This window comes from Columba livia, chromosome 13 (assembly GCF_036013475.1).
Source record: "Columba livia isolate bColLiv1 breed racing homer chromosome 13, bColLiv1.pat.W.v2, whole genome shotgun sequence".
Lineage (NCBI taxonomy): Eukaryota > Metazoa > Chordata > Aves > Columbiformes > Columbidae > Columba > Columba livia.
In genome coordinates this window covers 10465454-10492629 of record NC_088614.1, presented here as the reverse complement: position 1 = coordinate 10492629, position 27176 = coordinate 10465454, and the positions used below count along the sequence as shown (strand labels likewise).

At 51.8% G+C, this 27176-nt stretch overlaps 2 protein-coding genes across 13 annotated transcripts in view; one reads left to right on the top strand and one right to left on the bottom strand.

The window, feature by feature from the left end:
* The first annotated feature begins 642 nt into the window (after window positions 1-642).
* On the top strand, window positions 643-4715 carry SLC38A8 (solute carrier family 38 member 8). Of its 9 annotated transcripts, none has more exons than XM_065028908.1 (10): window positions 643-913; window positions 1402-1600; window positions 1808-1961; window positions 2085-2192; window positions 2508-2565; window positions 2743-2857; window positions 2961-3156; window positions 3240-3439; window positions 3619-3673; window positions 4246-4503. In XM_065028908.1, the coding sequence occupies exons 1-10, from the start codon at window positions 737-739 to the stop codon at window positions 4340-4342; spliced, it is 1359 nt and encodes a 452-aa protein (XP_064884980.1). In that variant the 5' UTR covers window positions 643-736; the 3' UTR covers window positions 4343-4503. The 9 variants fall into 9 exon arrangements, with proteins under 9 accessions (XP_064884980.1, XP_064884981.1, XP_005504944.3 ...); XM_065028909.1 differs by having other exon boundaries at window positions 657-913; window positions 3009-3156; window positions 3622-3673; XM_005504887.4 differs by having other exon boundaries at window positions 663-913; window positions 2088-2192; window positions 3009-3156; window positions 3622-3673.
* The window catches only part of NECAB2 (N-terminal EF-hand calcium binding protein 2), an 83799-nt gene continuing 61055 nt past the window's right edge, over window positions 4433-27176 (bottom strand). For all 4 annotated transcript variants that reach the window (XM_065028917.1, XM_021290775.2, XM_065028919.1 and 1 more), the window contains 9 exons: window positions 23612-23709; window positions 10001-10137; window positions 7776-7894; window positions 7303-7382; window positions 6492-6548; window positions 6266-6378; window positions 5918-5995; window positions 5451-5542; window positions 4433-5286 (listed from right to left, as the gene is read on the bottom strand). In XM_065028917.1, coding sequence (XP_064884989.1) covers window positions 5258-5286; window positions 5451-5542; window positions 5918-5995; window positions 6266-6378; window positions 6492-6548; window positions 7303-7382; window positions 7776-7894; window positions 10001-10137; window positions 23612-23709 — 803 coding nt within the window. In that variant the 3' untranslated portion in view covers window positions 4433-5257. The remainder of the gene's footprint in view (window positions 5287-5450; window positions 5543-5917; window positions 5996-6265; window positions 6379-6491; window positions 6549-7302; window positions 7383-7775; window positions 7895-10000; window positions 10138-23611; window positions 23710-27176) is intronic.

Genomic DNA, 27176 nt, shown 5'->3' with positions numbered 1-27176 from the left:
GGGGCCTCATCCCTGTGGGGTGCAGCCTCTTCTGTGCAGGTCCCTGCAGCATCAGTCACCCAATCCTGTTGTCCCAGCACCCCTTTTCCCTGCATGTTTGGGGTGGGATGGCTCCTGGCAAAGGTCTCCCGAGTGCAGGAGCACACCTGTGGGTTTTAGCTGCTGCGGAGACACCAAGGGGTGCTGGCCTCACCCTGCACCTAACGAGTGCTGAAGCATCCACCAGCCAAGTGCTCTGAATGGCACTTGATAGAGCCCACTTTCCTCACCCTCTGTGTGCCGCAGAAGCTCCAAAATGTCACATGGTGGAAACTTCATGGATGGGGGGAGCCCAGCTGGAATGGTGAGCCCCCAGCCTGCCCAGCCCAGTGCTGGAGGCTGCTGGTTTTGCTATGGTCTGCTCTAGCTCTTCATGACTTGGGGGTGCCCCCAGACATGGGGACACGGACTGCTGGCCCCAAGCCGTGGGGACACACGAACCATGGTTCCCACCACTCTCCAGGGGGGCTTTGGGTCGATGCCCACCCCCCTGCACCCCAGCTGGGGTGGGATCAGGACGGGGGTTTCCCACGGCGGCTCCTGCCCCGTCGCTCGCTGCCCCCTCTCCACTCCCCGCGGGGGCGGAGGGTTCGCGGAGCCCCCGCGCTCACCCGCGCCCGCCCCCACGGGGCCCGGCAGAGGGGGGTAGCGGTCCCGCTGCCCGCCTGGCCCAGAGCCCTGCCGGGGAGGCGCCGGGATGGAGCGGCCGGCGGGCGAGGGCCGGCCCCTGCTGCCGGCGGCGGGCAGCGCCGGGCTCACCTCCGCCGGAGCCGTCTTCATCATGCTGAAATCCGCGCTGGGCGCGGGGCTGCTGAGCTTCCCCTGGGCCTTCAGCAGGGCCGGGGGGGCCGCCCCCGCATTCCTGGTGGAGCTGGTAAGGGGGGACCGGGGGAGCTGATCCGGGGTGAGGGATGAGGGGCTGTGGGCAGCAGCATCCCCAAAAGAAGCCGAGGTACCTGCTGCTGCTGGGAAAGGGGCAAAGGGAGGGTGAGGTTCTCCTGTGTTTGGGACAGAGGGTCCTGGGGTGGTGGGGACCCTCATGTCCCGACCCAGGCTGAAAGGGAGAACAGGGATGCAAAAGTTACTGCCGCCTTAGAGATACTCCACATCCAAAGCTATGCTTTTAGCTGGCTTTTAGCTCAACCTAAAATAAAACTGGTAGCTGGTCCCCTATGCGCCCAAAAAACCCCAAATCTAGACCCGAAGTATCGTGTATGGCTGTTTCTTCATCCTTTTGCTGACCTGTGTTACTCAGGACCACAAGGAGACCTGGTCCCTGACCATGGCCCTGCTGGGTACCCCTGGGTCCGGGGGGTGACAGAGAATCAATGTGATGCTTCTTGCTGGGTCCTGTCCCTACAGGGGTCACTGGTCTTCCTGGTGAGCGGGCTGGCGGTGCTGGGCTACGCAGCGGCCCTCAGCGCCCAGCCCACCTACCAGGGGGTTGTCCGAGCGGTGTGCGGGGCAGCAGCAGGGAAGCTCTGCGAGGTTTGCTTCCTCCTCAACCTCTTCATGATCTCCGTGGCCCTCCTCAGGGTGGTGGGTGACCAGCTGGAGAAACGTGAGTTGTCCCCCCTGCCCCATGGTCGGGGTTTGCCCAGCACCGGTGACTTGAGAGTTGAGGGGAAGGTGGTCCCATGAGGGCTGGGGCAGCCCCAGGATTTTTTGGACCCCCGAGGGTGTGGGGATCCCTGGGCCATGGTGTGATGCTCCTGACCCCCTTGGGCCACCTTTTGGTGCACAGCTGACCCCCTGCTGCTCCCCACAGTGTGTGATTCCCTGTACCCCAATGGGACGTTGAGTGAGGCCCCCTCGACACCTCCCTGGTATGCAGACCAACGCTTCACCCTCTCTGCTCTCTGTGTCCTTGTCATCTTCCCGCTCTCTGTCCCCAGGGAGATTGGCTTCCAGAAGTACTCCAGGTACATCCTGGGTTATCCCTGTGGTGGCCCATCCCTGTGCCCCAGGCCATCTCCTCCCGGGTCCCTGCGGGGCGTGGGACACCCTCCCACCTGGTCTGCATGCTGACACTCCCCCTGTCCCAGCAGCATCCTGGGCACGCTGGCTGCCTGCTACCTCACCCTGGTCATCGTCCTCAAGTACCACCTGCAGGCAGAGAGCCTGGGCTCGCCAGAGCCCCCCCAGCCCTCCAGGTAGTAGGGTCAGCCCTGCATCCCTCCCACCCTGTCCCCTCTGGGGCCACCTGGCACCAGTGGTGGCATGGGGCAGAGCTGGAGGCAGTGCAGGGGGTGGCCCTGGGCGGGGGGGTAGTTGGGGACAGCACTGGCAGGGTTGTGGGTGGGTGGCAGCCCTCTGCCCCAGCCGTCACTCCAACAATTGCCCCTTCTCCCAGAATCACTGAGCACGAGGTTCACATGGTGGCATCAGGGCTTCACAGCCTTCAAGGTCCTCTCTGCCTCTGGGGGCCTCACACCCTTTGCTCTGTGTTTCCTCCCTCCACACCGTAGGGCCTCTTCCTGGGCTTCTGTTTTCAGTGTCATCCCCACCATCTGCTTTGGCTTCCAGGTAGGTGACCCTAGCCCCACTGTCTCCAGCTGCTGGGGCAGTACTGGCAGCCTCCTGCAGCATCCCACACCACGGGGACCCCATGCAAGGCAGGGGACCCATGGGTGGGAGAAAAGGTGTTGGGGATGGGGATTGTCACCACGTAGGGCCCCAGCGCTGTGCTCCCGTGTCTTGCAGTGCCACGAGGCTTGTGTGGCCATCTACAGCAGCATGCGCAACCAGAGCTTCTCCCACTGGGTGGCTGTCTCTGTGCTCTCCATGCTCATCTGCCTGCTCATCTACTCCCTCACTGGTAACACCGGCAGCTGGAACCCTTCACCTTCTCCTTGCCCCAGGGGTCCCCTGGCCCTGGAGCTCTTCCATCCTCCTCCAGACTCCTCCGTCCTTGTCTCCAGCACAACAACCCCTTCCCCAGCGGTTCCTGCCACCCTCCCTCTCCGCAGGGATCTATGGCTACCTGACCTTCGGTGAGGCCGTGGCAGCCGATGTCCTGATGTCCTACCCAGGGAATGACCCGGTTGTCCTCGTCGCCCGCCTGCTCTTCGGTGTCTCCATCATCACCATCTACCCCATTGTGGTGCTGCTGGGCAGGTGAGGGGACAGTGGTGAGCCGGGTGTCCCCCCACGCTGGTGCAGCTCTGCCAGGTGCCATCAGCCCCCCTTCTCCCTTCCAGGTCAGTGGTGCAGGACTTGTGGGTGACCCCCAAGCGCAGGACCACAGCAGTACCCGAGGAGCACGAGCAGCGGAGCCGGGTGGTGCTGACAGTCACCTGGATGGCCACCACACTTGCCATTGCCCTGTTTGTCCCGGACATCGGCAAGGTCATCGAGCTCATTGGGGGGATCAGTGCGTTCTTCATCTTCATCTTTCCAGGCAAGAGTGAGCGGCGGGAGGGACAAGTCACTGGTGCCAGGAGCATCACTGTGGGCAGGGGGCTGCGGTGGTGGGTGGACCATGCTGGCCCTGCTTTGGGGGTGCAGGGGTGTGCTTGTGGAAGATCCTGTGGCAGTGAGTGGTGCCGTGGCGGCATGGCTGAGCTTCTGCGTTGGCAGCAGGGCTGTGCCTGGTGTGCATGACCGGGACCCGCACCCTCGGGCCACGCAAAAAGTGAGTGTCTGCGGGTTTGGTGGTGGGCAGGGGCAGGGTCCCCAGGGGTGCATGCCAGCCAAGGTGGGGTCCCTGCAAGGGGGGCACCTGTGGGCTCTGAAACAGCAGCACTTGCTGCAGGACGTGGGGTGACATGGGGGTGTAGACCCACAGGTGGTGGGGCTGGGGGTGGAGCCGGGGAGGCGGCAGGGATGGGGGTATGTGGCAGTAGGACAGGGGCTGGCTGTGGCTGCAGGAGTGCGATGAGCAGTGGGGATGGCGTGGGACTGTACACCCTCAGTGGTGACTGTACAGTGGTGTGGGACTGTGCACCCTCAGTGGTGACACTGGGTGCAGGCAGAGCTGGGAATGACCTCGTGGTAGCAGCTGCTGGGTTTCTGACCAGGTTTGTGAGTTGTTGCAGCGGGCATGGGACAGACTGGAGGGGCTGTCGGGGTCTTTGGCTGCCCACTGGGGGCAATGCAGAGGAGCATGACAGAGGAGGCTGGGACCCAACTAAGGGTCCCACGTCCGGGGGGAGTGTTACTGAGGGCCAGCCCTGTCCCACCGTCCCCCCTCTTGTGTCCCTGCAGGGCTGCTCTCATCTCCTGGGGTGTCATCTCTGTGCTCGGTGGTGCCTTTGTCTGTGGGCAGAGCGCTGCCCTGGCTGTGCTGGGGCTGCTGCGCTGAGGGGCCATGGACCTCCCCCATTGTACCCCAAACTCTGCCCCTCACCATACCCCCAAGCCCCATTGCCCCGGACACAGCTGTACCACCAGATCCCATCACGGTTTTATTTGGCATCACTGTTCCTGTTGTACAGCAGCTAATAAATACAGAACAGGATATTGGGGAGGACCCCACACGGCGTACCCCAAGGGATGGTGGGGTGGAGGGCAGGATGGGCAGCGAGCGCTGCACACGCACAAACAGATACACATACAGACAGACATACAGACCCTGGGAAAGGGGAGGGCAGCCAGCCCCACATCTGCAAGGCACCCACTGCCACTGCACACACGCAAAGGAAACCTCAGGACCACCCACACCCCCCCAGGACTAAGGGGCATCCCGAGAGCAGGAACACCCCCACCACCACCCTGGCTCTCCCCCAGGGACAAGGGTCCCCATCCCTGCAGACACACACACACACTGCACTGGGTACAGACTAATCCCCCTGGCCCACTCCCTGGGTGGCTCTGGGGACCAGCAGGGACCCCTAACTTACCCCCTACAGGGGGGCTGCAGCCTCACACTCCTACCCCTGCCCCTCATTACCTCCTACCCCCACCTTGCCCTCTTCCCGTCACCTGGCTGCCGGCACCCTGCCTTCCCCACTGCCCATGTGTGGGGGATGCCCCCCCAACCCTGCCAGCCCCTCCTTGGCAGGCTCCAGGGGGACACCCCCAGAGACCACCCTGCTCCAGGGAGAGGTGACCCAGGTGACAGGATAGCTGGGGGGACACCTGTTGGGTGCTGGGGACACACACGGGGGTTTCTTTCACTGCAGACAGGTCACACCAACACCTCCCATCCACGTCCATGGAGGGGGTCACAGCCACCCTGCAGCAGGGTGAGCGCTGGCAGGACCCCCAGCACCAGTGGTCACTCTCGGCTCAGGGTGCACCACGCAGCTGTAGGGGAATGGCACCCATGGGTCATCCCACCTGGCCTCACAACACCCCAACCCCGCCACCCAGCCCCGTCCATGCGGCCCCCACCCCACACCCGCTCCCCAACAGCAGGAGAGTGCCTGGGGGTCTCCATCCCCCAGGCCACAGGGCAGCCTCCCTCCTACCTGGCACAGCCACGCTGGATACGGCCTCGGGCTGGCTCAGCGTGTCCACCTTGACGTGCTGGAAGCCCTTGCAGGTGGCACTCTGCAGGTGCCTGTGTCCGGGTGGGACAGGGTGGGTGACAGCATATTGGCAGCTCACAGTCCCCCAAATTCACCATCTCAACCTCCCCTCCCTGACCCTGGCAGCTGTGGCAGGGGTTGAGTGCCAGCAATCCTGCTCCTCCTCCTCTTGGGCAAAGCAGCTTGGCACAGTTCAGGACAGTGACACCTCCCGTCCCCCATGCCCAAAGGCATCCCTGGATGGAGAAGCAGAGATCCCCCAATTCCTCCATCCACCTTACAGTGACAGTGCTTCATCCCTGCCATCAGACAGGGGATGGAGCTTGAGGCTCAGCAGCTCCAACACTCCTCCATGCCCAAGCAACCCCACCAAATGAGGTTTTTTCCCCCTTCCGCCCTTCCCCTACCTCTTCCAGTCCTCCTCGGTCTCCCAGAACTCATAGACGATGAAGGTTACCCCATCAGGCAGCTTCACCGCAGTGACACTGGTGGGAGCAGGGAAAGGGGTGAGCCTCGAACCATTGGGCATCTGTCCCCTCACAGGCATGCTGTAGGGTGGCCACCATGGGGTGAACCCAGCAGCCCCTGGCACTCCCCAGCCCATGCAAAAGGGACTGGGTGGCCAAGCATTACTACAGCCCAAATCCTGGCTGTTTTGCCTCAACCCTTCACTTCATGGGGTGCACCTTGCTGTGAGGGCAGTGCGACAACCCCCAGCCCACCCCAAGCCCCCCCAGCCCCACAGCGGTACCCACTGGAAGCAGTCCCGCTCCCCGGCCACGCTCTTCAGGTACTGCTTCAGGGAGCTGCAGAACTCGCCCAGGTGCTTGTGCGACACTGTCATCTCGTTCCGCACCAGGAGGAGGTACTGCCAGGCCCCCCCCAAAAACACAGCAACACATGAGACCCCAGAAAACATGGTGAGCGCCCCCCCGCCAGTCTGATGCCAGAGACACCCCATCACCCCGCAGGCGCTCTCACCGTGCAAGCTGTGCTCTCGCTGTCCGACAGCCGCTGCTGCAGGTCAAACCAGAGAGTCTGGGAAAGAGCGACGGGGGGGTGGGCTGAGGCTGCATGTCCCTCCCAGCCTGGTGGGTTTCTGTCCCCAGCACTTGGCATGAGGGGCCGTGGCCTCTTCTCCACAGGGCATGGCTCCAAGAGCCATTTGCACCTTTGTGCTCTCCCATCAGGACCCTCTGCAAAAGCTCCTAGTGCAGCCAACATCCCCGAGACCACGTCCTCGCATCAGCCCCTAAACAGCTTGTCATGGTCCCTGAATTGCCCTGGGGATAAAGAAGCAGGGGTGTCCGCCCCTCCTCAACCCCCGCTTGTACCTTCCCCAGCCCCAGGCATGCTCTTATTTCCTTTGGAAACCACTGGCATGGTGGTTTCTGCCCTGAACCACAGCTTTTCCCCCATCCTGCTCCTTTCCCCCTTCTGTCCTGCAAATGCAAACCAGGAGGATTTCAGAAACACCTCCTGCACTGTAACATTTTCTCCTTCAGTCCCTAGATGGAGTAACACTGCCTCTGCAAGAGACATTGCTTTCTTATGCCTTCTTCTTGTCCAAAAAAAACCCTCACAGTTAATCATTCCACATTCAACAACTGCCATCAGCTCATCAAAGTAACTTCCTCCAACTCTGCCACCACCAGCAACCCAGTCCCCACCCCCAGCACATGCATATCATGGTGCAAGGATGGACATGGCCACCTCCTGGTCACCTCCAAGTCCCTTACGGCTATGGGGACATCGAGGGGACAGCCCCACTTGTGGAAATGCTGGCCCTTACCTTGTCCTCCAGCCTGCCAATCAGCTCAGCCAGTCTGTTGATCTGGCCCTCCAAACCCTCTGCCTTGGTGTCAGGGGAACCTACGTGGAGCCGGGAGGCAGCATTAGATTGGATACTAGGAAAAACTTTCTGGAAAGGGTTGTCAGGCACTGGAATGGGCTGTCTAGGGAAGTGGTGGAGTCACCATCCCTGGAGGGGTTTAAAAGACACCTAGATTAGGTTCTTAGGGACATGGGTTGGTATCAGAGTTAGGTTAATGGTTGGACTTAATGATCTTGAGGGTCTCTTCCAACCAAAATGATTCTATGCTTCTATGGAGTGAGAGGCGCTGGCAGGCACCCCCCAAGAGTTCCACTGCCCTCTGGGGAAGCTGAGCATCACCTCCGTGCTGCCACTGGGACTACAGATCCCGTCCCCAAGCACCCAAGGCCACCCCAGGCTGCCGGTGAGGCTGGGAAGCGGCCACCACTTACCAGTCGAGAAGCTCTTGCCGTGCTCCCTGGGGACCACTCGGCTGGTGGGCGAGTAGCTGGGCACAGGGCTGTCATACCAGCTGTCCATCAGGCCATGACCAGCCTTGCTGGGGTAGTGCCTGCAACCAGAGAACACACGGGCCATCAGGGAGCAGAGCCAGGCACATCCAGCATGAGCTGGCCCCACAGAGCCAGCGTTGGAGCATCATTTTTGGTAGCTCTGCCACTAATGTCAGACCCCCTTGGAGAGTAGCAGTGCCCACACCTGGCTGGAGACAGCACACTGAGAGCTGGGGACCTGATGGGCACAACAGTGACCAGCATCGTCCCTGCCCTCCTGTACCCCTCCACGCACCAAACTCCCTCTAAAGCACAGCAGCTGGGTGCTCTCTCTACCCTCCTTGGCTACCCCGGGCAATTTTGGCTGGCTCTTTTGGTGCTGAGGAAGCAGGGTCCAGGCTGCTGTTGTCCCCAAAATCAGCTGGTGTGGATGTGAACTTGCACACAGGGATGTGATGAGCTGATCCTGAAGAGCATGCCCAAGACAAGGAAGCGAGAACAGTGATAAAGGTGGCAGGAACATCCCTGTCGCTACAGGCTGTGCAGTAATCCCATTGCCAGTGCTGAATAATCCCTCGTCAATAGGCAGGAAATTAGGCGAGAACAGGCAGAGATTTCTTTCTAATCACAATTTAATGAGGTGTCTCAGGCTTGGACGCTCTGCTCCTGCACTTCGTTTTACAGCCCTTTATTCTGGTGCTTTTTAGGCCACCTCTTTGTCTTCATGCGGATGTGGGATGTGTGAGATAGAAATTTTTTTGTGGGGTCTTTTTTTTTTTCTTTTTCTTTTTTTTTTTTTTTTGGCTGTTATCACCATGAGAAAACAAGTACAATACTCCTCATTACAAACTGGGCCCACACATCAGCAAATAAAAGCCAGCAAAGTCTTTCATGGGCTCTAATTGCTCTGTCTGATGTTGGGCTCATTTCCTCCTCATTGTTTCCCAAGAGCTTCTTCTTTTCCCACATGTTTTGTACAAGGTTTGCTGCAGACCAGTGGTTTCCTTCTAAAATGGGGAGAAAAAAGTTATATGGAGTGATGAAACCCAGAGCATTTCTCCTGGGAAAGCTGGTGAGATGTCACCAGAGCTGCCCAGGGTCTCACTGTGTCCCAGGGAGCAACAGCTCCTGCAAGATGCTGGTCTGGGACATGCTTGCTGCTGATGTTAAAACCAAAAACACCAAGACCTGGCTGCAATGAAACATTCAGGTACATGGTGTGGTGTCACAACTGGGATTTTCATGCTCTGTGGTCCAAGGGCCTTTGTTCCCTCTTCCCACCCATGGATCGGTGAAACCAAGGTGACCTACCCCCCCCACCCCGGCATCCCCTGGCCTCCTGGTTTGCAGGTGTGGCAGGAGACAAGATCTGCTTCGTGAGCATCTGATGAACAGTTTCCGTGGCAACCTGTCCTGGTTACAACTGGTGACAGTGATACTCCGGGGAGGCAAGTGACACTGTGACACCAAGCGAGGGCTGTGCTGAGGTTTGGACTATGCTGCTAGGTACTCCTTATATTTTAGCGCTGGAAGCACTTGAGAAATCTTGAAACCATCTCCTCCATCTTCCAAGCTGGGTAGGATGTGCTGGGCTACGGGGATGGGGATGGTCCCCTCCTCATGGGACCCAAGGATAGTGGTACCAGTCTCTTGTGCACGAGCACATTTCACCTCTGCAGAGGAATTCATCCATGGGTGCCCTCACAGGAGGGACAGCATCCCCAACACGGGACACTGCCCATGGCAGGCTGGCCCCAGCACACCCCAGGCACTTTTTTTTTCCCCTGAATGGGACCAGTGGTGTTGCTGGGAGAAGCAGCCCCATGCACCCAGCACCACCCAGCACAACCCCGTGGGTGCTTCCCCCCTGTTTGCATCCCCCCTGCACCACTGGCAGGCAGAGTGGCCGAGCAGGACCCTTTGGGCTGCAGGAGTGTCAGGGACAGGGCAGGACAGAGCGCTGCAGGAACACCCCGAGATCTCTCAGGGAGCCGGGAAGGGAGGCAAAGAGAAAGGCAACCGCTTGCCCAGCTCCCCTTTGCTCCTGCACACCTTCTATTGCATTTTCCCTCACCCTGCAAAAGCTTCCCCAGCTCTCCCTCCACCCTGCTGTGCCAAAATCAACCAGGAAGCAGTGACGAAGGAGGGCAGGAGATGCTGCAGACCTGCCGGGGTTGGTTTGCTCGTCGATGGCATCCACAGCACTCTCCACCGAGCTCAGCAGCGACTGGGTCTGGTTTGCCGTCTCCTTCAGCAGGAAGCGGGTCACAAACTGGTCCACGTTGCTGCCGCTCTCGTACACCTGCCAAGGCAGACAGGGAGAGCAGTGAGACCCAGTGGGCACCCCAGCTGCTGCAGCATCTGTCCAGCATCCCACGCAGAAGCTGGTTCCCTCTGTGTACTGACCGTAAGGGCCACGGGAAGAATGAACACGTGTCTGTCCCATATAGCATAGAGCCCGTCCAGCATCCGTCACCCCTGGAACAGATTTATAGTGGCTGTGACGGGAGGAAGTGTGGGCAGCAAGGGACATCAGCACTGCTTCATTTATAGATCAAGCCATGTGAAGAGATGATTACCTAAAGCCCATAGTTGCCCTCTTTACTGTGATAGGACGAGAGGTGGTGACAGGACAAGGGGTGATAGTTTTAAACTAAAGGAGGGGAGATTCAGGCCAGAGATGAGAAAGGAATTTTTTTACGCTGAGGGTGGTGAAACACTGGCCCAGGTTGGCCAGAGAGGTGTTGGATGCCCCATCCCTGGAGACATTCCAGGCCAGGCTGGACGGGGCTCTGAGCAACCTGATCTGGTGAAGATGTCCCTGCTCATGACAGGGGTGGCACTGGGTGAGCTTTGGAGGTCCCTTCGAACACCAACTATTCTGTGATTCAATCAAATGATGGGCTTAAAGCACCCAGGGCCCTTGCCCAGCACAGCCTTGCTGTGCCCCATCCTGCTCCTCCACCTCCACTTCCTGCCAGGCATGGGTAGAACTAAGACACCAGCACAACCAGTCCAACCAGTTCAACATTGTCTCAACACCACTCCAACATCAGCCCAACTAGTCTGAGCCCCAGCCCAACTGGACCAAGACCAGCCCAGCCAGGCTACTGGCCACACCTCATCTGGCTGAAGTTAACCACTCACCATTAGAGCTAAAATAACTTGCAGTGAAAGGAAAAGCTCCTCTAAACCTAAACTTGCCAGCACCACTTTTTCTTCCAACTGCCTCCAAACCACCGGTACTGGGACAGCATGTAGCCCAGGCAAACCCCCATCAGACAGCCCCATCCCTGCATGCTGGTGCCTCCTGGCATGGAATTTCTGTGGGACTCACAACTTTTTGGTGTCACAAGATGGGGATGAACACTGCCCAGCTCCCTGCATGCCACCAGCAGTGACCAAACTGGGGGGTAAGACCAGAGCACGATCCCAGCACCACCATTTGTGTGAGCATGCAGCGGCACAGCGTGAGTACCCCAAGATCTCCCTGTGTAAATTATTCTTGTTTTATTGCAAAGCCATTAACAAGGGTTATTTCCATGGCAACCAGCGCAGCTCCGCAAGAACCCGGAGGGGCTTTATCTCATATTTTAAATCATAAAAGAAGAATGAGCTGAAGAAAAACACTTCTGAGGAAACCGGTTGCCCAGCTGATTTCTCACCCCTGATTTGATAGGGGAGCAGGAGCTTCTTGATAGCTTCTTGAGTATCCAACTAGGTTGGCAGTTAATGACTTCTCTCTGACACAAAAATCTGCGGTGTTTTTAGGGGACAAGCATGACATGGTGATCATCACCAGATGGTGATGCTGAAGCAAACTGCCATGCAGTGTACTGTGTTCATGATCTCCTGGCACCCTTGGGTGGCAGGGAGAGAGGCATAAGGACGGCAGGGATCGAAGCACTACCTTGCTCCTTCGTCAGCTCAGCCCATCCCAGTACACCAGTCAAACGGGGATGGGACTGGCCCAGGGTGCTCCATGGGCTGCAGCATATCTGCACGAGGAGTAAGAACTGGGACGTTCCTTGGGCTTGGGGGATGCACTCAGCAGCGTACATGGGACCCGGCCACTTTTTGAGCCTTTCTCCAAGCAAGACTGCGCTCCCCTCCACAGCCCCAGTGCTCCCCAGCACAGCCCAGTGTGCTCCTCCAGCACCACTGGTACCTGATAGCCAGGAGGGAAGAACATCGGCATTGGTGTGAGATACAGGGAGATGCGTCAGAAGACTCAGGAAGGAGAGGATGGAGATCTGCCTGGCCAGAGATCAGCAAAGCCTCCTAAATGCAACCTTTAACTGTGCGTGAGTGCCTCTGAGTTATCTCCTTCCTCCGCAGCCTGGCAATGTTTGAAAACGAGGTCAGCCAGCTTAGAAAAACCCACTTGCCTGCTGGTTGTTAGCACGGAGAATCATAACACCCTGAAACCAAGTACAGCCGGTGCAGCACCGCTCACCCATACACACAGGCGCAGGACGAGGAGCGCGATGGAGCGGTGTCCCCATCGGGGCTGCCCCCAGACTGTCCCTGCGTCACTGAGGGGAACCACAGATCAATGTCTCCCTCAGTCCTTCCTTCAGGATTTTGACTTATTTGACCGGGGAGTGGGGCAGTGAGTGATGTGTCATGAGTTCACGCAGCTTCCCAGGGCTGGCGGCCCGTCCTTGCCTGGTATGGTTACTACTGGGCTTTTGCACGCCAAGTCCTCACCCTGGGGACGTGGTGCCACCACGCCAAGCTTGGACATCTCCTACCCCGTTTTCCCTCGCCCCATACAGGCAGAGAGAGGGGTGAACAGGCAGCCTGGCGCCATGGATACAGCAGCTGGTAGAGCACCACACTGGAACCCCTCCATGGTAGGAACAGGCGCCATGGCAAGACAAATAAACAGTGATAGAGCCAAAGCAGTGATGTGAAAACAACTGCTGAGCAGTTAAATTGGGGAAAAAATTTTGAACACTTTCACAAATATTCCTGGATAGCTGGATGATCTCTTTTCTCCCCAGAAAAATACAACTAGCTCAAAGTGTGCAATATACACTATGTATATGTATGTGTGATTTCTTTCCAAGCATTGTATTATATATATATGCACAGACACATAAATCACATTGGAACGATTCTGTATAGATAGTTTATTAAATTCTCTGTCAAGGTACTTCATCCTTCATCTTCCTCTGCTGACAGACTTTAGAAAGAGCCCCACACTGGGCCAAATCCACCCCTTTGCTCAGGCAATTATTTTATCATTTAATACATCTTCCACTATCCACACTCTGGCTAAGGAGGGTGTATTAAATCGATAAATCACCTTGGCAAAGACATATCATTGCATTTGGGATCTGAAACAATTTCTTTTGTGGTTTCCCCCCCTCCATGGCTACTCCCTGTGCACATGTCCCTGCCTGCAGCCAGCAGCCTGCCCGTAATGAAGGCATAAATATATTAATCAGGTGCTCAAACAGACTCTGCTATAATTACAGATAGGTTTTGATTAACTCTCGCACCCAGCCCTGCTCTGATTGCTGGTGCTGGGGATCTGATTGCTGCCTTGGTGGCAGGCAGCTGCTCCCATGGGCTGGGGATGATGTCCCTCCTCGTGCATTTAACATTGACTGGAAGGCCTCGGGGAGCTGCAGATGCTAAAGGGGGAGCTGTACGTGCTCCTCTGAGTGGCTGATTGCATTATTCTTTTAATTAAGAGCACCAGTTTTCTGGGACATGATTTACCCTGTCAAGCGTGGGGGCTGGATGCAAGCGCGGGGTAGGCTGGAGCTGGGGGCTGCACCTGGGTCCCCGTGTCCCAAGAACCCCACTGCTGTTCCAAGCAGTATTGCACTGCAAAGACACAGTAATTCCCCATTAATGTCCCTTTCCAGTGAGAGCTGCAACACCACTACCTTGTCCTCTTCTCTGATAGTCATCCAAACCATCCCCCGTGGATGCTCCAAGCCCATCGACTGATTTTACACCCACTCCATGCTATTTATTCCATTCAATTTCCCTTCCACAGGTGCAAAGAGTTCACCGCTGCTTTTCCATTTCAATCTATACATCAGGTAAATGAGGCAACATGCTGCTATTTACCTCCACGTTTCTGCTGCTCTCCAAGACCCTGTAACCTGTCTCCTGCAAACACCACAAGCCAATTTCCTGATCAACCCTCCGGATACCTCGTGAGAACAGATCGCTCTCTGCAGCACAGGAACCTGCTCCTTTTGGAAAATCATATTTATGAACACACAGGCTATGCCGAGTGCTGTCTGATCACGTGGACTTAACTCTGGGTGCTAGAATATATGACTGCAAGAGTATGCATAGTTAAATGTTGGGATTTTTTTACCAAACTACAGCCTATCATCTCAGTTCAGCTTCAAGAAAAATCATATAGATGATTCCCACGTACTCTTAAATGAGCCTAACTCCCTACATCGAGGTGCTCTGGATGGATGTTGAGTACAAAGCTATGCCAGCTGGTGCAGAAGAATGTCAGGGTGTCCATGAAGATCTGATACTTTTTGGCAGGCCAGTAAGTCCAATAGCTCTGAAATTAAACAACATGGGGTTTTTTAACCCTACTTAACTAACTCTGGCCATTTCCCAACCCAGTTGTGACATGTGCTCTCAAGAGCTGTGTCTGAAATGTGTGTGCTGAAAGGTTTTTCAGCAATCCCTTGGGCTCTCCTCTAGTAAATGTCTTACTTGGCATTGCAAAAACAAGTCATTAAGAAGACCAGCTCCAAAGGAATCCTTCGCATCATCTTATTCAAACATTTGTCAGTCTGTCCTAGGGAGATTTAATGAGGTTTGTTCTTATCAATTCCACCCTGAAGAGTAATTTCCTCCTTGCTTTGCCTGAGAAGTTAAAATATTTATGGAGATAATATAATAATTGCTGCTCAATGAAGCCACTTTGTGCCGGAAGCTCTTGGAGGGGCACAGCTCCAAGACTGCTCTTTTCCATCCAGCTGGTCCATTAGTTCAAGGCTAGAAAGAATTTGTCACCACAGATCCTACCCTGCTGCAGTGTTTTGCTGGCAAGCCTTGTTGGGGAAGGAACAGGGTGGCCACCAAAGAGGCTGAGGAGGGTGAAAAAATCCCAGATCCTACCGCTCTCTTCACATCACGGGCTTTTTCTGTGCCTCTAAAGCACATCCCCATGCACAGAGAGTGCTCACATTGGGAGCACAGGCTGCTCAAAGCCAACCACAGCTCTTCCAGCTTTCCATTTCTTTATGTACCTGTCCAAATTCTGGCACAGATTAATTAAAACACCACTTGGATGTGTTACCTGTGCAAATCACAGCTGGGATTTTTGTGCCATTGAGCGCTTGGCCTTGCCAACACCAGACTCAAGCATCCCTCATTGGGTATTCCAAATTGATGGCCAAACCTGGGCTCTTGCAGTCGTGTTCCTTGTGGGAACTGAATGACTGAAAAAGGAGATTTTTGATGTTGTTGAGCATCTCAAAGTTTCTTTGCTGGCATTTTTAAAGGTCACTATTTAGCTCGTTAAGGCTACAGGATGTAAAATATAAATGATTCTGTGCCACCCACGGACTCTGAGACCCCCCAAGACAAGCTGGCACCTTCCCTTTGCCTTGCAGTATTGCAGCCTGACCGATGAGGTTTTCCAGTGCTGGTTTTCAGTGAGACTGGCCAAACTGGTTGACATTTATCAAGCCTGGTGATATTGATGGCTTCTCCAATTTTTATTCACTTCAAGCACCACCAAAGCACGCCCACAGAGTGATGGCACCGAACTGAGGAGGCTTTTCAAATGGAAACCAAAGCCAATTCTGTTTCGCCCACACTTTTCCTTCAGTTAAAAAAAAAAAAAAAAAAAGACAACCAACCCAACAACAAAGCCATTGCCATGCCATGAAACACCCCTGTCAAACCTCATCCTGGGATGATGAAGAGGTTATCTTCCACCCACTCACCCCTTTAAAAACCAGGCATGTGTTGCACTGTAGCCTCGGAGTGGCTGATTTAAATTCGTAGCTCATAATTGCCTGTTTTCTTCCAAAAGATATTTTCTTATAATCAGAATAACACTCAGACCTGCCTCTCGCTCCTTTTCCTATCCCTGACTCTTAAATCCCTTCAAAAGCAGAGACCCGAAACTGATTGCCTGGCACATAATCAGTAGAAGAAACCTGAAGAGAACAGACACTTAAATAGTTGATAAATGAAAGCATTAACATATGAAAGACCCTCAGCCTTCCTGAAACGGCTCTAAAAAAACAAATGAGACACCTGTTCAGATAAAAAAACCCAGTGACGGCATCACATGGGTTTTAAAAACCTTTTGCTATAAAAACCTCCCTCCTTTTATAAATCTCAGTATCAACCCCTTCTCAGCTCATGTTTGCCTTCTCTGGTCTTGAAGGTCTCCTGCCACAGACCCTTCCCAAGCAATATCTCACAGGGCTTCCTTCTCCTAGTTTTTAGAAATTCCACTTGCTGCAACATAACCCTGTTATTTCTCATTGTAGTCATCTGGATGTGAGGGCTAGGTAAGTGTTGGCCCCATCATGTGCTATACAGCACACATTCTATGGATCAAGATGCATATGGCATTTTTGTGCCCTGTCCACTTACTCAGCAGGCAAAAAACAGGCCTGGAAAATTAAGTGTGGCCTGCTACTTCTGAACACCCTGCCTATAATTAGCCTTTCTCTTTGGGTCCAAACAGGACCTACCCAAAAGACCCTGCAGATGTATTGACGTGGGATGGTCAAGCTGCTGAAGGCTCAGCCTGGCTGTGCCAGCTGGTTATGTGTTGTCTCGGTCCCTGCCTTTCCTTTTGGTGGCTCCTTCAAAGCTGTTCTCGGGCAAGAACTTTGGCAAGACAGCAGTACTGACGTCTGGTGGATTTATTCCCTTCACCATACAATTTATCTAATCCCAGTAGAAATGGCCTTAAAATGGGAGAGGGCAGGAGGAAGACCTACAGGAGGCCCATGAGAGCCAGGGCAGCATGAGTAGGACCTCCAGAGAAGATGCTCTTCCTTCTCGGAGCAAAAGGAAGGACACGAATTTTCAAGCGACAGACAAGCAGAAGAGCAGCGAATAAACATCTTCAACTAAAAATAAGCTTCAAGAGAGACCTTCTTAAGATTCATCTCCCTGCTAGCCCTGCTGTGCTCTCCGTCCATCTGGCAGCCTGGTGGGATCCCATGCACAGCCCAGCAGAGCTGGCAGGGAAATAGCTCCGAATGGCATCACACATAGAATCAGCTTTTTGGTCTGGAGTCTGAACAGGAAAGCTGGGGAAAATTCAGTTCTTGCAGAACTGGAGTACCACTTTTGGCTTTCATTTACAGTGCAATGTTTTCTTAAATTCATTTCAGACAAGAGCTGCAGAAGTGCCTTCTGAGAAGCTAAACAAATATGCCTTGTTTCCATTTAGATTATTCTGGAACTATGAAGTTTTCCAGAAATCCACATCATTTTTCACCATAGAAATGGATACTGAAATTGTTCAGAAATGTATCATTCAAAATATATGGAAACATGACTCAGCCTTTACCAATTCATCACCATACTGCCACTCCTTCCTTTTTTCAGCCAAAACCATTTGCCATGAATACATCTTTAACTGCATTATAGGAGTCTGTCTAAGCTGGCATTTCATCATAAAATCACCCATCCAAGAAAGGGGTAAAAAACCAGCTAATAATCTTTAAAACAATTCCAACCCTGTCAGGACAGAGCTCTGTGCTGCAAAGATGAGGATGGATGATGCTCTGAGCCCCCCAGAAAAGGCAAACTGATCGCCAGCAAAGGGCCATTTGAGCAAACACCCTGACCCTAGAGAAGGGTCAAATGCTTCCAAGGGGGAAGACCATGACAAGATGGGCAGGATCTCCCAGGGCTCAGCCAGGTACAAAGCACAGGAAGATCAGCTGTTCCTGTGTTTGGCAGCAAGGAAACCAGAGAAGTGCTTTGCCGAAGGAGAACCTGATATGCACTAGGGTATGAAATCACCCAGGAGGAAAGATCTCTACAACTATCTGAAAGGAGGTTGTAGCATGGAGGGTTTTGGTCTCTTCTCCCAAGTAGCAAGTGATAGGACAAGAGGAAATGGCCTAAAGTTGTGCCAGGGGTGCTTTAGATTGGATATTAGGAAAAATTTCTTCATAGAAAGGGCTGTCGGGCATTGGAACAGGCTGCCCAGGGAAGTGGGGGAGTCACCATCCCTGGAGGGGTTTAAAAGATATGTAGATGAGGTTCTTAGCGACATGGTTTAGTGCCAGAGATAGGTTAATGGTTGGACTTGATGGTTTTGAGGGTCTCTTCCAACCAAAATGATTCTATGATTCTATAAAGATGAAAAAACAGATGTTCTGTGCTGCAGTGGTGCCCCATGGGCTTCAAGCTCAAACCAGGGGAGCTCAGCTGATGCTCATGTAACCACCATGGCTCAGAGGGAGCCGAGATGGGGCCAGCTGATGATGTCCACGGGAAGCCCTGAGCAGCTCATGCTGCATCCAGAGCTGCTGCCACCGTGTTGCTGTTACACCCTCCTATGGGCCAGTCTCCTGCCGTAGCAAAGTGTCGCTCCAGGGCCTCAGATGACCTCAGTATGAACACCAAGTTGGTTAAGCAGAGCAGGAGAAAACCTGCTCAATTAAAACGAAAGGACAAGATAAAGGATTAGCTGGAGAGTGGGAGGAAAAGATTAAGAATTATTTTATCTTGAGGTGCCATCATTCAAAAAAGAGCAATATCATCTTTGGCAAGCTTAATTTTTGCAGGTAAGAATGCAAATGAGAGCACTCTATATTGCTGTTCTGGGCCATGCTATAACCCATCCATCATTTTTAGCATTCAAGACTGGTGGCAGGTGGTGGCTGCACTGGGGCTGTAATGGAGCTGCTCAAACACGCGCTTCCTCGCAGGGTGCTGGTGGGGGAAGCCCCTGGTCATGCTGGCATGGGCAGATGGGAGAGGACATGCCCTGCAGCGGCTCCTGCTGAGCCCCAGAGCCCTGCATCTCCTGTGCATTGTGACATGTCATGAGGCAGAGACAAGAAGGGGGAATTGCAGCAGAACAATTCAACTCACAAATAATGTATGCAAACCTATTCACCCATATGGATATAGCTCCGAGCTTCCTTGTGCTGCTGGAGCATCAGCAGCTGTTACTGAAGGTCAGTACATTCAGTTTTCCCTTTATGATTCTGTTATCTAAATAATGATGCTCAGGGAAAAATGTGTTTGCAGCTGGTTTGGGTACATAAGACACATGTGATATTTGGCACCCTGACACAAGAAGGCTCTCAGGGGTTATGTGGTGTGTTACCACTTGGTCATGTTTGCACTTCCGCTCCATTAAATGAGATAAAAAGGATTTTGGTGAGTGACAGACTGGCAATGGCCCTGGCAGCAGGCAAGTAAGGAGTAAAACACTTTCACATCTCTTTTTGCTCCCCTCCAGGACCAATGGGGATGCTGAAGTTCAAGCAGAGGGTGGTCCAGGGCCACCCACAGGTCCTCAGACCTTCTCCATAAACCCCTCCTGCTGCCCCTCTCTTCTCTTTGAAGCCAGTCTCCGAATGCCCCCTAATTTGCCAGCACCCCGTCCCCTGCTCTGCTCACCCTGTCCTGGTCCTTGCCAAAGCAGAGTTGCGCAGCCATCCCCCGCACTGTGTCAATGAGCATCAGAGAGATCAGCTGCATTTATTTCAGTATGTCCATGGGGGTTATTTGCAATTTCAGCTCCAATTTGGGGCAATTATGCTTTACAAGTACCTCCCTTCCAGCTGGAACAGGGCACGCACCAAAAACGGCCACCAGCGCTTCTTGGACCTATCTAGTGCCCAACAGGAGCTTCTCCAGGAAGGAACGATTTGACCTCAAATCTGAGCTGCTTCGTCCTTGAGGATATTCCTCACTCGGCATTTTTTGGGACTTCTTTGCAGCTTGCTTTTCAAGCTTGCCTCACCGCCAAAGGTCAGCTGTGCTCATGTTTCCATGCTCGGTGCTTCAAAATGCTTATTTGACAAAAGCGAGGAGCAGGAGCAACCTCAGTGCGGCAGGGGGTGGAAGTCGTACCTGGCAGGAATGGGGCTAATTGAGCCTCTTGGGTTCAAAAACACAAAATATGCCTTTTTTTTTTTTAATCAAGCTAAAGCACATTTCCTGCGGTTTCTGGGTGAGGGTGTTATGCAGTTGTAACCACCACCCCAGCACTGTTCCTCTGGCTCCCCAGGCACTGTGCCCCCTCTCCCCCAGCCCCCATCCCAAAGCAGGGGGTCAGTAACCAAATGGGAGGGACAGCTCAACCCGGCTTCACTCCACCAGCTCCCACTGATACCGGACACACAAATATGTCCTTCCTGGTCACATTGGTTTTGATATTTGCTAGCTGCACTATAAAATGGTAAATTAGAATTATATAAAAACATCTCCTGCTGTCAGCTTTTTTTTTTAGATCCTGAAAGTTTATTTCCTTTCTCTCCAATTTGACTTTGCATTTCCCACCGTCACTGGCAGTCGTTTCAACACAGCACGGACATCACCATATTGGAAAATAATTACAATGACAGATTTTGTTTTGCTGTATGAGGCCTTCCACTATTGAATCTAATTACTGCTGATACTTTATGAGCTCCTCCAGCACAAGATAATTGCTGCTTTCTCTTTTTATGAGCAAGAAATAATCAGCTGTCTTTTAAGGTGAGAAATACAAACAGCAATTAAACACCACGGCTACCCAGCCTCTCTCGTCAACAGGCACCTCTCGTCAGAAAGGCAACACAGAAGAAGGTTAGGCTTCATTTATCATTTGCTTTTTCTAATGGAGGGGAGAGGGAGGGAATAACGAACATTTTCCTATGAGCAATAGTTTTCTCCAGCTGACAAAATGCTTATTTTAATACAGAGAAGCAGAAGTAGCTCACAAGTGAAGCAGTTTGCTCACGAGTCTGTATGCTCAGCATAAGCACCAAGCCCTTTGCAGGGTCTGGCCTTGGGGAAAAGCTGCAGAGACACAGCAACAAGCTCAAGCAGTGAAGGGCACAAAACAATGCTTGGATCCTACCAAACCTTGTTGCTTTGGCAGGCTTTTCCCTGATCCAGTGTTCCTACAAATATATTTGTATGTGTGTAACTCCTACACATCCTGACAGCAGCATGAGGTCCATCACACATGGAGGTGGTGGAGCAGCAGGAGACCTGGATGGAGGGACCCCCTCAGACAGCTGGAAGCTCAAACCAGCTTTTGCAATCCTGGGATGGAGAGTCTTCTCCCTGGGGCTGGGGCTTTACCCTGCAGGTGTGGTCCCAGCCCTGGAGGAAATAAAACACCCCTGCGACATTCCCCAGGCTGGGGTATGGGAACATATACAGGCTGGAACCTGGTGGGAAGACTTGATTACTTGATCAGTTCAGAACCTAAGAAGCCTGCTTCTGACACTTTTGGCAATACTGACACTAAAACCAGCAAGACTAGTAAACAGGTACTTTCTTTTTTAGGGAAAATATACAGTGAAAGAATCTCAGATCTCAAAAAAAAAGAAAAAGCACTGATGTTTTACACTCAGGAAAAGTCTCTTATCTGAACACTGGAGATAAGTTTCTGTACCACCTACAACACAGCTTACTTTCTGGCTTTTTGTTTTGTTTGGTTTTTGCTTTGGGTTTTTTTTTTCCTCTTCAGTTCCTTACACAAACAAAGCACCTGTGTTTGAATAATGCATTGATGTACCACTTTGTTCACAAAATCACAGCAGGGAGATGATGTTTTTCATGAAACACTTCTTTGCCAGTTCCTCTCTGTGACCAAGTCTTACTCTGTCTGCTCACTTGCCAGAAGTCTGCCAGGCGGCAAAGAGCAGCACACCCCACGGGCGGATAAAACGGGGGCAGCGTTTCCCTTGCCCGGCTTTAGCCATCTAGAAGGGACATGTCTGCATCTGAGATCTCTCAGAGTCACGGGAGGAAGATGCCTCCAGCACTCTGGATCTTGCTGGTTCCATCCACAAAACCATGACGGGGGTGAGCAGTTCAGGCTTAGGTAAATAACTTTGACCCATTGCAACTAAGGCGGGTGAATCCTGTCCTGAGTAGCTGAATCAAGGAGGGAGAAAGGTGCTCTTTTCATGAAGGCAGAGGGTTGGGATTATGAATAACCATCTTGCTTCTGCTGCAGATTTCTAATGGAAGGTAATATCCACATGCTCAGATGCCTGATTTATAGACAGGGAATAAGCCATCCTCCTCTTGCAAAATAACTGGGAGAAATTAGCCATACATTTTAACCTTGCATTTGAAAAGCAACGGTGGAAGGCATCACAAATAGCAAGTTGGAGTGAATTACTGCTATTAGCATGTTAACATGTATTTAAAACACATAGTTTGCAAATCTGACTGCCAGAAAATTTTCTAACAATGTATATAAATGAAGCATGAACAGGCATAGCAACTTAATGAAAAAAAAATGAACTATTACTGTTGTCCAGGGTTTCTTTACCCCCTCATAATATGTTGATAAAAAATTCACAAACACTTTAGATCAGTGTTTGGCCAGAAGCTCTTGTCTTTTGTTTAATATGGCAAGACATCAAGATGTGCCTTCACTCTCCATGCTGCCATCGTCACACACATCTTTTTGATGTGATTTGGATAAAGTGAGGAAGTTAGGGTCTTTACTCAGCAACCAGAGGAGTGAGAAATTTGCTGTTCTAACTCCTAAAACTTCTTATCATTGCTAAATCTCTAATGTGGAGAAATTTAAGCTTCTCCTTTAGCTTCAAAGATAAACAGAAGGGAGATTTCAATTTGGATTACTCAGAGGAGGAATGGATTTGAATCAGGAGGTTCTTACAGGTGCTTGGCAAAAGCAAAACCTCCCTCCTTGGCTCAGTCCCTGCCAATGATAAGAAAGGCTACTTTTCACTCATCATGGCACAAAAGAATGATGCAAATATGGCTGAAGGTAGAAGTGGGAGAAGGATTGATTATGGTGAGGTAACAAATATCACTGATACAGCACAGTTGTTTTATCAAGTGGTATAGAAAGGATAGGAAAATGGTTTCAAAGGAACAAGACCTCTATAAACACCTCACCAAATGAATGGTGCACCTCTCAGCAAGGATGTTTATCTGATACATCAGCTCAGATTTTCTAGATATTTGTAAATAAACTTCAGTGTGCTTCTTGAGCAGTGTCACTGTCTAGTAATCCATCATCAACAGTATCATTAAGGTGCATGGTGGATTTTGTTTTAAGAAGCTGGAGGTACCCTGCACATGTAAAACAAACATTTCCCTGCAGTCCTTCAAACATACGGACATCTGGTTTCTGACACAGCTTTGTGCACATGAATTACCATATTTCTGGAACTCAGGATGCCTTCCAATACACAAGATGTACTTAACGTTTCCAAAAGCACTCCCAATGATGCACCTTCATGCTTCAGGCAATGCAAAGTATAAGCCATAGCACAGCCAAGACTTAGGAAGGGTGCTGAGAAGATACAGTGCTCTGCCACAAAGCCTCCCCACCACCATCTACTGCACATGACACTGGCACCTTGGTTCACAATCTGGCCAAGATTTTTACAATTCATTTGCTGTTAACACAAAAAAAAATCTACTGTCCTTCTGTTGCTGCAATGATCCACTTACCACACAAATGCAAAAGCACAAGGAGATGACACTGCTGAACAGGATGAAAATCTTAGGATTTAGATGCTTCATTAATGTAAAATTTGCACCGTTCACTCTGAGCCTGTGGAGCACAAGGTGCAGTAAGGAGGACTCACCCGTTTGGTGTAGTCCATCGCCTTCAGGATGGAGAGGTTCAGCGTCTCCAGTGAGGCCAAGACATCTTCATAGTCTCCCATATGGTCAGCAAAATAGTCTGGGAAAACAAAGAGGGACATGGTGGAAACTGTTGATGTAACATCACGCTTCAAGGCTACATGACCAAGATAGGTCTATTTATTGGCAGAAATTAAAACCTGAGAGGGTGGTTTTAAGTATATTTTTATGTTCTATATTCTGAGCCAAAGTCACATTTTGTCCTTCAAGGGTGGGAGGTGGTACAATTCCTGTGAAGTTTGGGACCATTGTAAAAAAGAGATGTAAGGCACAGTAACTCCCACAGTCACAGGCTTCTGAGGGCAAAGTCTGCCTTGAAAGGAAAAGAACGCAGCTGCAAGCTGGGCCTGAAAGGACGTGTTCTCCATGGAGAGGGAGTCCATGCCATCCTCAAATCCTGTGTTCAGTTTTGGGCCCCTCATTACAAGAAAGACACTGAGATACTGAAGCAAGTTCAGAGAAGGGAATGGAGCTGGTGAGGGGTCTGGAGCACAAGTGTGATGGGAGCAGCTGAGGGACCTGGGGGGTTCAGCTGGAGAACAGGAGCTGAGGGGAGACCTTCTGATCTCTGAAATGCCTGAAAGGAGCTTGGAGCATGGAGGGGATTGGTCTCTTCTCCCAAGTGGCAAGAGACAGGATGAGAGGAAATGGCGTCAAGTTGTGCCAGGGGAGGTTCAGATTGGATATTAGGAAAAATTTCTTCCCTTAAAGGGTTGTCAGGCATTGGAACAGGCTGCCCAGGGCAATGATGGAGTCACCATCCCTGGAGGGGTTTAAAAGACACGTAGATGAGGTTCTTGGGGACATGATTTACTGCCAGTGTCGGCTTGATGGTTGGTCTCGATAATCTTGAGGGTCTCTTCCAACCAAAATGCTTCTATGACCCTCAGCCCTCCTGTGGGAAGGGTGATCTGCACCAGGCTGCACTGCAGCTCCAGCAGTAGCCAAATGCAATCCCAGCCACTCTTCACTGATGCAAAACAGCCAAAATCGGTGTGTCCCCATGTGGCCAATGGTTCCATGGTCCATTTGAACCCTGGTGCAGTTTCATGCAAGAGCTAGAGTCCTGAAATCAGCCATTCACAACAGAAATAGCGAGAAGTGAAGCCTGACGGTGAGGTGTGCTGTGATCTTGCAGCGTAGACATAAAGTTACCTGGTTTCTGGGTGACTGACAGCGATTACAGCTAAAAGCTGTTCCTTAAAAGCCACCAGCACTGTTCCTTAGTGCTAAGACACAAAGCTTCACACCATGGTGACAGTTCTGTGGAATGCAACAAGACAAACTCCAGGAAACAATCCCACTAATTAGGTTCTCTTGGCTTAATTAGAAGTGTCTATAGCTATTTACAGCCCAAGAACGTATCCAAGGGGAAGAAGATTTGGTAGAAACTGGAATGTCACAGCATGATTGACAGCAGCTGTTTGCTGTTCCATGGTTGCCAAACAGCTTATTCTCACTGCAGCATGTTTGTGTTATTTTTCTTATTATTAGTTTACTTGGGAAAGAAAAACTGAGCAGATCTTAAAGGTGAAGGAAAACTATTTTTGTAGGTCCTGAAATGAAAAGCTGGGCCCCTGTATTTCAGGAAAAATGAGCTGTTGTGGGCAGAGCACAGCCCCAAGACCATCCAAGGAACACAACATTGGCTTAACCAAAGTATTCAATGCTACTGTTTTAACCTTATTTATTCACAGGAATATCTGAGATCAGCTCTTCCTATCTCACATGGTTATTGCTCATGGCTCCTACACATGTGCAGAGAGAAATGGGTGGATGCTCAGGAGATGAACAACACTGCAACCCAGGGCTGGTGTGGGAAGAGGTGGGTGCCCCCACCCACCATCCATTTATAAAGGGTTGATGTGTGTCTCCCATTTGTAGAGTACATCTCAGTTCTCTGAACATGCAATATCTGTGTTTCATTTAAACTGAGGAGTGGCAGGTACAATTTGGTAGCTGTTTATGCATTTTATGGACATACTGAGTGCTTCCAGCTCCTCTAGGGATAAGAGCTATAAAGCCATGTTTAAGACAGTCTATGTGCTGGTGATGGTTGCATTTGTCGGCAGGAAAAAAAAAAAAAAACAGAACTTCATAAGATGATATCTGATATGGATTAAACCATATTGAATTTCTCTTATAAGCTGTGGGGATCAAGAAATCCTTTTAAAAATGCTCTCAAAGTCCTACAATACACAATGCATTTCAAGAGAGAGAACCCAGCTTCCATTTTGCCAAAATGAAGTTTTATATTTAAACTACCACTTAGAAGAGTACCGAGCAAATAAGAAATGGCAGGCAAGGGTGGGTATTCAGCAGATAACGGCTCTAGGCAGGATCTCGTGCTGATTGAGCCTTCCTCCAGCTTCCCGCAGGAGGTGATGGGTTTATCTGCCTCCTCTCCTGGCAGCTTCATCCCCCAGAAAAGCAGCAGGTTGGGATCATGCTGGGCAACAGCCACGCAGTTTTCTGATTTTATCAGACTGATGGAGAAAGCAACGTGGGGTCAAGCAATGATGTTCCTATGCCTGTTTTTCCTGGCAAAGTTGACAGTATGGGATGGGGGGTTTTGGTCTTTTGGGTCAGCTGGCAAGGCGACCAAACACAATGAGAAAGGAGCGATGGGAACAAGCCCATCATATTGTCAGTGAGTCAAAAGGATTTTATGTTTCTTGTGGACAACAATTGGGGATAACGAGCTGAAAGACTGCTGGAGGCTCAAATGCTCAATATCCTGCAGGGTGCTGTGGTGAGAAAGGTGGGGTGTTGGTGGGGTGCTGGCAGGGGTTAAGTGCACTGGGAGGAGAAAAACCCTGTGTAACAGCCCAGTGCAGGCAGAACCACAGGCTTAAAAGTCTTAAAAGTGTCAGGAATAAGGAGCAACCACCTGGTGCTGGCACAAGCATCCAGCAAACACTATTCTGGCTGCTCAACCCGCTCTCAGCCAGATCTCTGAAGGCTGTAATCAGTGGCAAGGTTATGAAGGTAAATGGTGAGGACCTGACGAGGTGTCTTTATATGTTCTTCTGTATCCTGGCATGGAAAGCAAGGAGAAGAGACAGGTGAGCCCTCTGTAAGGCCACCCACCTCTGTCTCTCCTTCTCCTCCCAAAAAGATGGGGCACAGGAAATGCTTTCCAATACCAAGTGTCCATGGAAAAATACACCTGAGTGAGGATCAGGAGCCCCATGCATGAGTCGCCTCACATCAAGGCAAAGCCCTTGAGAAATACTGGCAGGAAATATTCCCTTTCTGGTCAAGGTATGGGATAAAACATTACCAGGGATTTTCTTTCCAGCCTTTAATTTCTGTGAGCTGTAAGTGTGTAGAGGTGGTGTACTCCTCAGGCAGCCTGCTGGGAAACATGTTATGGGTACTGCAGATGGATACTGGTTTATTGAACTTCAGAGCAGAGCTGGAAGCCATGACATTGCCACAAATTAAATTCCGGTGTGTTATTGAATAGGAGCCAGGTGCTCCACTCAGCTCTGACCCCAATTGTGT

Excerpts from the sequence above, each read along its gene's own strand:
- SLC38A8 (XM_065028903.1), top strand. The coding sequence starts at position 737 with ATGGAGCGGCCGGCGGGCGAGGGCCGGCCCCTGCTGCCGGCGGCGGGC. Across the intron at positions 1,962-2,084 it reads GGCTTCCAGAAGTACTCCAG|CAGCATCCTGGGCACGCTGG; the intron begins GTACATCCTGGG and ends CCCCTGTCCCAG. Across the intron at positions 2,566-2,742 it reads CCATCTGCTTTGGCTTCCAG|TGCCACGAGGCTTGTGTGGC; the intron begins GTAGGTGACCCT and ends CGTGTCTTGCAG.